This window comes from Schistocerca gregaria, chromosome 2 (assembly GCF_023897955.1).
Source record: "Schistocerca gregaria isolate iqSchGreg1 chromosome 2, iqSchGreg1.2, whole genome shotgun sequence".
NCBI classification, from domain to species: domain Eukaryota; kingdom Metazoa; phylum Arthropoda; class Insecta; order Orthoptera; family Acrididae; genus Schistocerca; species Schistocerca gregaria.
Window position 1 is genome coordinate 1020596870 of NC_064921.1, and position 12095 is coordinate 1020608964.

Sequence of the window (12095 nt, forward strand, 5' to 3'; positions counted from 1 at the left end):
GTACTATTTTTACGGCATTTCTTTTGCATACACCATGAAGTGGTATATTATGCATCTCCTTCTCATTGAAGTGTATGTCTGCACATAACGAATGTAAAAACAGAAATGAGCGGCCTGCAATGCAGACACGCAAAACAGACGTGTTGATGTTCTGACACAGCGTAGCACGAGAGCTCTTCTTGGCGGTGTTTGCACCGCTAATTCCGATGCCGTTTATGCAACAGGTCGCAACGTCAAGATTAACAAACCCCGTATCAGTGTGATTATCCTCTCAAGAGCTATGGAATGTACTTATAAAAAGTACACGGTTCCATTAAAAAAGAAAATACGTACCCCTCGACGCTCTAACAGTTTCTGTAACCGCTTTCCGATATGTCTAACCATTCAGGAAACAAAAGAAGTGTTACATCTTACGTGACTCATACAAAAGAGAGAGAGAGAGAGAGAGATGTTAGCACTTTGGTGAGGGTAAAGTATTGGATACATTTTATTAGATTGTTAATCAACGTGAAAGGAGCTCTTCGGCTACTAGGTTGCGAATGCTTATTTAGAGATAATTTCATTCGCCTGTGCTCAAGACAGTTTTCTCTGGGAAGCAATGGCTCTTCCAACATGATAATGCGCATTTCCACATGATTGAAAGTATCCTCACACGAGCCCCCCGACTAACCGCGCGGTCTAAGGCGCTGCTTTCCGAGAGGAAAGGAGTGCCGGTCCCCGGCACTATTCCTCCCGACGGATTAGTGTCGAGTTACGGTGTGCCGGCCAGCCCGTGGATGGTTTTTCATGCTGTTTCCTATCGACTGCTACGGTCGCAGGTTCGAATCCTGCCTCGGGCATGGATGTGTGTGATGTCTTTAGGTTAGTTAGGTTTAAGTAGTTCTAAGTTCTAGGGGACTGATGACCACAGCAGTTGAGTCCCATAGTGCTCAGAGCCATTTGAACCATTTTTTTGTTTCCCATCTGCCTCGGCGAATACGGGCTTGTTCCCATTATTCCGCCTCAGTTACACGATGTCGGCGATTGCTGCCCAAACACTGTCTCCACGTTCGCGTAGACAATAATCACTCTATCACACAAACATTTGGGGTTACACTCGTCTGGTATGAGGGTTCCACTGGGGGCCGAACCGCACAGTATCCCTGGGTTCGGTGTGGGGCGGTGGTGGCGTGGGTGGACTGGCGTGGTCTATTGTGGGGTTGTGAACCACTGACGGCTACAGTGGTACGAAGCCTCTCCGTCGTTTCTAGATCCCCGGTTCAATACATAATACACAATCCCCACACGCCTAGAAGTTCGGAATCAAGCTTTCAGAGTACATCCGTGGCTCCCAAAGTACACACATCTTAAGCCACTTAAGCATCTATGGAGCCAAATCGATTGTCTGTTAGCACTGATTGTCTGCCACACTCTCTTCAACAGCTGTGAAAAGCAATACAGTCAGCATGGCTGCATACACTCGTAGGAACCCACTACTAATTATCTGAGTTATTTCTAGTCGATGCCTGAGACAGCCGGTATTTTCCCTAAAATTAAGTCAGTGGTAAAGACTGTGGAGCTAAACCCATGAGTGGGCTTCTGGCCTGACTGCTGATGGAGATCATACTTTGGTTTCCCATGGCACTCGAACACCTTGTATGCCCAGGAAAGCACCTCAGTCCTGAACTTGTTAGCAGGCTGAGAGGACCTGGGTCCATCTTGGAGGGACTCCAATCCTGGATTGAATCCGGGACCACCAGCTGTAGAGCCTAGTGCTCTCCCTGACAGACCACCACGGCGTCCTCGGTGCACTCAGGTGGTCAGAATAACTTGATTGGAGAGGCCAGTGCCCTGGGGTCACCGAGCTGAGGGGTGTGGGCGTTTCGCAGGCGGGCTCGCAGTCGCCGGCGCTTCGGCCGTACCCCAGCTGGGACTGGCACGGCCGAGAAGACTGCGTGGGCCTGACGTCGGTGTACCGCATGCACGTCGACCCCTGCGGCCGCCTCTGGGTGCTCGACTCGGGCGTCACCAACGCCATCGACAAGATCCGCCAGCAGTGCGCCGCGCAGATCTTCCTCTTCGACCTGCGCACCGACCAGCTCATCATGCGACACGTCATCCCCTCCGACCAGGTGAGTGCACACACCAGCAGCAGTCTAAGGCCGACGCTCTGAATGTCGCTCTTCCATGCACGCCGAGCACTGCTTACCAGAACTGATCTTTCTCTCTGGAGCTTGTAACGTTTCACCTCTCGACCTACTCATAAAATTAATGTAATTTGATTGAAAAAACTGCATTCATGGACTGTGTGGCTGGTGCCGGCGGAGGTTCGAGTCCTCCCTCGGCTACGGTCGCAGGTTCGCATCCTGCCTCGGGCATGGATGTGTGTGATGCCCTTAGGTTAGTTAGGTTTAAGTAGTTCTAAGTTCTAGGCGACTGATGACCTCAGATGCTAAGTTCCATAGTGCTCAGAGCCATTTGAACCATTTTGTACATGAACTAAGGAGCGCCCGCCGGTGCTGTGTGTAGTACAAGGAGGGCTCGCTGCTGTCCAACATCGTGTCGGACGTGCGAGACGGGCAGTGCGAGGACGCGTTCGCGTACGCCACAGACGTGTGGGGCTTCTCGGTGATCGTGTTCAGCCTGCGCGAGCGGCGCTCCTGGTCGGTGTCGCACCCCTACTTCTACCCCGACCCGCTGGCCGCGCGCTACCAGCTGCACGGCGTCTCCTTCCGGTGGACCGACGGCGTCTTCGGCCTGTCGCTCTCGCCCGCGCACTCGGGAACAGGTAAGGCTCTAAAATTACAAACTATACAAACACCAAGTAACCTAAAGGCGTGTCGCAGACGACGTGGCAGCACTGCAGCCTATCGCCGTTATTGTTTCCGGAGTGAGTCTCTTAAACTGTTAACCTCAAATAATTCCTCAATTCTTATTGGTAACTACCCTTCGTTTCAAATCTGATGAACTGTAAAAACGTATCACCTGTATCCTACACAGTCTCTCGTCAGTAACTACTAGTTCATGTTGTTGTTGTTGTTGTTGTTGTTGTTGTTGTCTTCAGTCCTCAGACTGCTTTCATGCAGCTCTCCATGCTATTCTATCGTGTGCAAGCTTCTTCATCTCCCAGTACCTACTGCAAACTACATCCTTCGGAATCTGCTTGGTGTGTTCATCTCTTGATCTCCCTCTACGATTTTTACCCTCCACGCTGCCCTCCAGTACTACGTTTGTGATCCCTTGATGCCTCGGAATATGTCCTACCAATCGTTCCCTTCTTCTAGTAAAGTTGTGCCACAAACTAATCTTCTCCCCAGTTCTATTCACTACCTCCTCATTAGTTATGTGATCTACCCATCTAATCTTCAGCATTCTTCTGTAGCACCACATTTCGAAAGCTTCTATTCTCATCTTGTCCAAACTATTTATCGTCCATGTTTCACTTCCTTACATGGCTACACGCCATACAAATTCTTTCAGAAACGCTTCCTGACACTCAAATCTATACTCGATGTTAAGAAATTTCTCTTCTTCAGAAACGCTTTCCTTGCCATTACCAGTCTACATTTTATATCCTCTCTACTTCGACCATCATCAGTTATTTTGCTCCCCAAATAGCAAAACTCCTTTACTACTTTAAGTGTCTCACTTCCTAATCTAATTCCCTCAGCATCACCCGACTTCATTCGACTACATACCATGATCCTCGATTTGCTTTTGTTCATGTTCATCTTATATCCTCCTTTCAAGACACTGTCCATTCAGTTCAACGTCTGTTCCAAGTCCGTTTCTGTCTCTGACAGGATTACAATGTCATCCCCAAACCTCAAAGTTTTTATTTCTTCTCCCTGGATTTTAATACCTACTCCGTATTTTTCTTTTGTTTTCTCCACTGCTTGCTCAATATACAGATTGAAAAACATCGGGAAGAAGCTGCAAACCCTGTCTCACTCGCTTCCCAACCACTGCTTCCCTTTCATGTCTCTCGACTTTTGTAACTGCCATCTGGTTTCCGTAAAAGTTGTAAATAGCCTTTCGCTCTCTGTATTTTACCCTTGCCACCTTTAGAATTTGAAAGACAGTGTTCTACTCAACATTGTTAAAAGCTTTCTGTAATTCTACAAATACTAGAAACGTAGGTTTACCTTTCCTTAATCTATTTTCTGAGACAAGTCATAGGGTCAGTATTGCCTCACGTGTTCCAACATTTGTACGGAATCGAAACTGATCTTCCCCGAGGTCGGCTTCTACTAGTTTTTCCATTTGTCTGTGAAGAATTCGCGTTAGTATTTTGCAGCTGTGACTTATTAAACTGATAGTTCGGTAAATTTCTACATCTGTCAATATCTGCTTTCTTTGGTATTGGAATTATTATGTTCTTCCTGAAGTCTGAGGGTATTCCGCCTGTCTCATACATCTTGCTCACCAGATGGTAGAGTTTTGTCATGACTGGCTCTCCCAAGGCCGTCAGTAGTTCTAATGGAATGTCCTCTACTCCCAGGGCCTTGTTTCGACTCAGGTCTTTCAGTGCTCTCTCAAACTCTTCACGCGCTAGGTCATACATTTGTTTATTCATGTTATCATGACTGTAAGATTGCCAACGACCTTGCGGCAGTGGTAACACCGGTCCCCGTCAGATCGCCGAAGTTAAGCACTGTCGGGCTGGGCTAGCACTTGGATGGGTGTCCATCCGATCTGCCGAGGGCTTTTGGTAACCGGGCTGCACTCAGCCCTTGTGAGGCAAACTGCTTGATAAAGAAGTAGCGGCTCCGGCCTCTTAAACTGACATACGCCCGGGAGAGCGGTGTGATGACCACATGGTCCTCCATATCCAATGACGCACGCGGGCTGAGGATGACAGCCGGCCGCCGCTGTAGCCGAGAGGTTCTACCCGCTTCAGTCCGGAACCGCGCTGCTGCTACGGCCGCTCGTTCGAATCCTGCCTCGGGCATGGATCTGTGTTATGTCCTTAGGTTAGTTAGGTTTGAGTAGTTCTAAGTCTAGGGGACTGATGACCTCAGATATTAAGTCCTATAGTGCTTAGAGCCATTTTTGGGGATGACACGGCGGTCGGTCAGTACCATTGGGCCTTCCAAGGACTGTTCAGACGGAGTTTAGGGTAGTTTATCTCTGTAAGATTACAATAAAATTAAATATAAGAGAACGAACATTGCTGATGTTACGAAGATCACCCATGGATAGATATTAAAAAGGATTAGTAGCAAATAGATAAAGGTGAACAAACGTAGTGGTGTCAGCAAACAAAAGGGAAACTGCTTCAGCAAGGTCACTACGCTCCGTTAGTACACTGACGCACGAAAGAAACTGGTATACGCATTCGTATTCGCATACAAAGATATGTAAACAGACAGAATACGGCGCTTCGGTCGGCAACGCCTATATAAGACAACAAGTGTTTGGCGCAGTTGTTAGATCGGTTACTGCTGCTACAATGGAAGGTTATCAAGATTAAAGTGAGATTGAACGTGGTGTTATAGTCGCCGCGCGAGCGGTTGGTCACAGCATCTCCGAGGCAGCCATAAAGTGGGGATTCTCCTGTACGACCATTTCACAAGTCTACCGTGAATATCAGGAATCCGGTAAAACATCAGATCCCCGACTTCGCTGAGGCCGGAAACAGATCCTGCAAGAACGGGTCCAACTACGACTGAAGAGAATCGTTGAATGTGACAGAATTGCAACGCGTCCGCTAATTGCTGCATATTTGAACACTGTCAGTGTCAGGGTACGAACCATTCAACGAAACATCATCGACATGTGCTTTCGGAGCCGAAGTTCCACTCGTGTACCCTTGATGACTGCATGACACAAAGCTTTACGCCTCGTCTGGGTCCGTCAAAACCGGCATTGGACTGTTGATGACTGGAAACATGTTGTCTGGTCGCACGAGTCACGTTTCAAATTGTATCAAGCGGATATGGAGAGAACCTCATGAATACATGGACGGCGCGTGTCAACAGGGGGCTGTTCAAGCTGGCGGAGGCGTGCGGCGTGTGCAGTTGGAGTCAGCTGGGACCCTTCATACTCTGATAGGTGACATGTACGTAAGCACCTTGTCTGATCACCTGCATCCAGTCCTGACTTGGGCAAATCCAGCAGGACAGTGCGACACCCCACACGTCCAAAATTGCTACAGAGTGGCTCCAGGAATACTCTTCTGAGTTTAAACACTTCCTTTGGCCACCAAACACCCCAGACATGAACATTATTGAGCATATCTGGGATGCCTTGAAACACACTGTACAGAAGAGATCACCACCTCCACGCACAGACAGCCCTGCACGATTTATGCGGTCAGATCCCTCCAGCACTACTGCAGGCATTAGTCGAGTTCTTGAGATGTCGTGTTACGACACTTCTGCGTGCTCGGGGGGCCCTACAACGATATTAGGCAGGTGCACCAGTTTCTTTGGCTCTTTAGTGAATGTCTCTAGGTAACAGTGGATGGATCAGAAGATGAAAAACGGAAGATACACTAGCAATGTTACACTTACTTGGAAAATCATTCCAGCAGGAGTTGGAAGTTCCCACAAATTATGATAGCAGTAAGAGGAGGTAGAATCTATTTTACAAGACACCCAGCAAACATTAAACTGATACTATAAACAAGGGGCAGTATGAGCAGTAGTGTGCTAGCAGCAGTAAGCTAAACGTCGCAGTAGAGCGCAGTCGAAGTCAGAAGGCGTTCATCAGCAAAATCTCGACGTCACGGTGCTGAGTGCTATGAATCAGTAAGCAATCTGCGAGGATGACCGTATTCCACTTCGGAGAGCAATTGACTTACAGTAAGATAAACGCAGAGCGAAAATATATTTAATGCATTTGTCTTTGTGTGACAAATCAAAAAAAAGTTTTGCATCACCTCGGTCCCGAGAGCTTCGGAACCCTCTACAGAAAATTGGAATAGGGATCAACATACACATCATTTCTGCCCTTTTTAGTAGTCATGAAAACCACACATATGTTGTTGCACCATACAACGAGACCTTCAGAGGTGGTGGTCCAGATTACTGTACACTCCGGTACCTCTAATACCCAGTATCACATCCTCTTCCACTGATGCATGTCTGTTTTCGTCGTGACATACTGTCCACAAGTTCATCAAGGCACTGTTGGTGTCCCACTCCTCAACGGCGATTCGGCGTAGATCCCTGAGTGTGTTTGGTGGGTCACGTCGTCTATAAACAGCCATTTTCAACCTATCCCAGCCATGTTCGATAGGGTTCATGTCTGGAGAACATGCTGGCCACTCTAGTCGAGCGATGTCGTTATCCTGAAGGAAGTCATTCACAAGGTATCCACGATGGGGGCGCGAATTTTCGTTCATGAAGACGAATGCCTCGCCAATATGCTGCCGATATGGTTGCACTAGCGGTCGGAGGGTGGAATTAACGTATCGTACGGCCATTACGGCGCCTTCCATGACCACCAGCGGTGTACGTCGGCCCCATATAATGATACCCCGAAACAGCAGGGAACCTCCACCTTGCTGCACTCGCTGGACGGTGTGTCTAAGGCGTTCAGCCTGACCGGGTTGCCTCCAAACACATCTCCGACAATTATCTGGTTGAAGGTACATGCGGCACTCATCGGTGAAGAGAACGTGATGTCAATCCTGAGCGGTCCATTCGGCATGTTGTTGGCCCCATCTGTACCACGCTGGATGGTGTCGTAGTTCCAAAGGTGGACCTCGCCATGGACATCGGGAATGAAGTTGCGCACCATGCAGCCAAATGCGCACAGTTTGAGTCGCAACACGACGTCATGTGGATGCACAGAAATCATTATTCAACATGGTTGCGTTCCTGTCAGGGTTCCTTCGAGCCACAATCAGTAGGTTGCGGTCATCTACTGCAGTAGTAGCCCTTGGGCGGCCTGAGTGAGGCATGTCATCGATAGTTCCTGTCTCTCTGTATCTCCTCCCTTCATGTCCGAACAACATCGCTTTGGTTCACTCCGAGACGTCAGGACCCTTGCCTTGTTGAGAGCCCTTCCTCGCACGAATTAACGATGCGGACGCACCGGTATTGATCGTCTAAGCATTGATAGCCTATCGGACCCCCTCCGTCTAATAGACGCTACTCATTTTTGGGCGGGTTTAGTGACATCCCTGAACAGTCAAAGGACTGTGCCTGTGATAGCACATCCATAGTCAACGTCTATCTTCAGGATTACAGGGAACCGGTATGACGCAAATCTTTTTTTGATGTGTGTATATACAGAAGAAACCATTCATAAACACCCAGTCGGAAGTAAGAGCTTGTAATGTGCGCCTACTCCATGAATAATATAGTATCAAACTATCATATCAAAAGAGATAAAATAAGAAATGTGGACCAGTAAGTAACAATATAAATTGTAATGGAATACTATTAAAGAAATTATAATGCAACTAGCCGCTAAAGCATTAGGAATGAGGAAAAAGAAATATTCTAGAACTGGATTAACGATTTGTAATGACCATGTCAGCAAACTCATAAAATACAAAAAGCAGGCGTACTTCAACACCTTGTCATTACCTAATAATATGAATTACAGAGACAATAAAAGTAAATCTTGTTTAGTAATGAGAGAAATACGAAAAACTAAACAGGAAAGTGCGATCGATACAGAACATGATATTCAAGGAAGGCAAAACAAAACATACAGAATTATGAAGCACTTGAATAAGCAAGAACGAGATACTTTACAAGTAAATACACTCCTGGAAATTGAAATAAGAACACCGTGAATTCATTGTCCCAGGAAGGGGAAACTTTATTGACACATTCCTGGGGTCAGTTACATCACATGATCACACTGACAGAACCACAGGCACATAGACACAGGCAACAGAGCATGCACAATGTCGGCACTAGTACAGTGTATATCCACCTTTCGCAGCAATGCACGCTGCTATTCTCCCATGGAGACGATCGTAGAGATGCTGGATGTAGTCCTGTGGAACGGCTTGCCATGCCATTTCCACTTGGCGCCTCAGTTGGACCAGCGTTCGTCCTGGACGTGCAGACCGCGTGAGACGACGCTTCATCCAGTCCCAAACATGCTCAATGGGGGACAGATCCGGAGATCTTGCTGGCCAGGATAGTTGACTTACACCTTCTAGAGCACGTTGGGTGGCACGGGATACATGCGGACGTGCATTGTCCTGTTGGAACAGCAAGTTCCCTTGCCGGTCTAGGAATGGTAGAACGATGGGTTCGATGACGGTTTGGATGTACCGTGCACTATTCAGTGTCCCCTCGACGATCACCAGAGGTGTACGGCCAGTGTAGGAGATCGCTCCCCACACCATGATGCCGGGTGTTGGCCCTGTGTGCCTCGGTCGTATGCAGTCCTGATTGTGGCGCTCACCTGCACGGCGCCAAACACGCATACGACCATCATTGGCACCAAGGCAGAAGCGACTCTCATCGCTGAAGACGACACGTCTCCATTCGTCCCTCCATTCACGCCTGTCGCGACACCACTGGAGGCGGGCTGCACGATGTTGGGGCGTGAGCGGAAGACGGCCTAACGGTGTGCGGGACCGTAGCCCAGCTTCATGGAGACGGTTGCGAATGGTCCTCGCCGATACCCCAGGAGCAACAGTGTCCCTAATTTGCTGGGAAGTGGCGGTGCGGTCCCCTACGGCACTGCGTAGGATCCTACGGTCTTGGCGTGAATCAGTGCGTCGCTGCGGTCCGGTCTCAGGTCGACGGGCACGTGCACCTTCCGCCGACCACTGGCGACAACATCGATCTACTGTGGAGACCTCACGCCCCACGTGTTGAGCAATTCGGCGGTACGTCCACCCGGCCTCCCGCATGCCCACTATACGCCCTCGCTCAAAGTCCGTCAACTGCACATACGGTTCACGTCCACGCTGACGCGGCATGCTACCAGTGTTAAAGACTGCGATGGAGCTCCGTATGCCACGGCAAACTGGCTGACACTGACGGCGGCGGTGCACAAATGCTGCGCAGCTAGCGCCATTCGACGGCCAACACCGCGCTTCCTGGTGTGTCCGCTGTGCCGTGCGTGTGATCATTGCTTGTACAGCCCTCTCGCAGTGTCCGGAGCAAGTATGGTGGGTCTGACACACCGGTGTCAATGTGTTCTTTTTTCCATTTCCAGGAGTGTATAATATCCGAAATGAAATGTTCAAAATATTTAAATGTTTATGAATTGATAATGAACAAAAACCAGAAATAAACACCAACACCATCGACTCTATGGATCTGATAACAATGAAAGAACAGCAAAATGTAATCCAAGAAACAAAAAACGAAAAGTCGTCGGGCACTGACATAATAAATATGAAGCTGATTAAATATGCATCTGCTCAACTAAAGCATAAACTTTTAAACTACGAATCTGTGGCCCCTGACTTTGGCGTTAAATATTCTCCCATGTAGCACAAAAGTATTTGAAACCTTTTTGATTAAGTCCTCATGTAACTGGGCTCAAATTTCACACACAGCCTACCTCAGTAAGGCATAAAATACTACTTCAGCACGCGACATGCAACAGTTTATTTTAAAGTCGTACCTTCTAAAGGCCGTGTTCATCGTGTCCCGCTCGCATTTGACTATAACGCTGCGCTCGACCCCACAGTGTGTTACGAATTCTTACTGACACACCCAAACCACCTCCTAAATTTGGATAAGACTGTAAAAGTCACTGCTCCAGTTTTGCTACCAAATTAACGGGAGTGCTGGACATTTCACTACTCAGGTGATCCAAGACAGAAAAATCCAGAGGATTAACGTCACTTGATCGTGGAGTCTATGGTACGGTCCTGCTCGACCTAGGTATCCCTTTTGGAGCGTGTGGGTGCGTTAGATATTGTCTTATATCAGCGGTAAAATGTACGCGTGCTCTATCATACATGTACGACATTTTCCGATCATTTTATGGTACGCTTGTATATATACGGTTTCCCAAATTAAAATTCCAATTTCAGAACGCTGTAGATTACTGCAGGGGGGAAATGCTATGAAATAAAATAATTTATAGAAAATTTTGCCAATGGATGACGCTGTAATTGACTTAAATGGATTCGGCTACAAATGGCAGATTAATCGCAATACGACTTCTATGGTTTGAGCTGCATGTTACAGCAGTCATACTGTTCTATTTGCATGACTGCCCAAGTTCGGCGGGCAACAGTCGTGACACTGATAGTTTTGTAGCTCCTTCCACCACGGCAAGGTTGTACCACATCGGATGGCAAAAACCAATTTTTAATTGTCCTGAGGCCAAAAGAAACATAAAAAGCAAAATGAAATCGGTTTCTAACTCTCGTGAGATTGGCGACAGACATGAACAATACTCAGATTTTTGCCACTAGCTGAAATCGAGAAACAGTGTGTTCCACAACAGATCAGAATGTCTCGGTGTCACGTTCAGAATGCGTTGCGCATTGCGTGCCTTCAGGTCAGTTACATTCGTAATTGGAAGAAAGAACACAACACGTTTCCGATAACTCAATAGTCAGACGTCGCACGGATTAAGATCAGATGATCTGGTCGGCCAGGCTGTCGGGAAATGACGGCTGATAATTCTAGCGTTTCCAAAATGTCTCTGCAGCAGCTGCTTACACTGGCTGTGCAATATGTGTAGGTGAGCCATCTTCTAGAAAAATGATCCTACCTCCATAATGACAATGTTGAAGGTTTGGAATGAGGTTAGGGCACAAAAGACTCGCACACCGTTTAACAGTGATTGTACAGGTAACAGGACCCGCAGAACTGATTTCCTCGGAAAAATACGGCCCTACGATAAACGATGCCGCCGATCTGCACCAAACAGTAATCCCTGCAGAATGAAGTGGTACCAGTAGATGTGCATGCGGACTTTCCGTTGCCCATATTCTGCAATTCTGCGTACTGACATGTCTTGTAGATAGAAATAGGCTTTGTCTCTCCACAGAACGTTTCATGGCCATTTATTGGCCACTTCCATGCGAGCAAGAAATTACAGACCGAGCATTTCTCTTGTTGGTAGGTCAGCAGGAAGCAACTCCTGAACATGGGTGATTTTGTATGGATAGAAATGCAGGATGCGTACATGTATTTTATGCACCGTGCTTGCAGGCATGTTCAACGTTCGGG

The 12095-nt window shown here is 47.7% G+C and overlaps 1 protein-coding gene across 1 annotated transcript in view; it reads left to right on the top strand.

Annotated features, from left to right (window-relative positions):
* The window catches only part of LOC126335515 (protein yellow-like), a 127138-nt gene that overhangs the window by 94702 nt on the left and 20341 nt on the right, over window positions 1-12095 (top strand). Inside the window, exons 3-4 of the mRNA XM_049998873.1 lie at window positions 1869-2111; window positions 2509-2767. Coding sequence (XP_049854830.1) covers window positions 1869-2111; window positions 2509-2767 — 502 coding nt within the window. The remainder of the gene's footprint in view (window positions 1-1868; window positions 2112-2508; window positions 2768-12095) is intronic.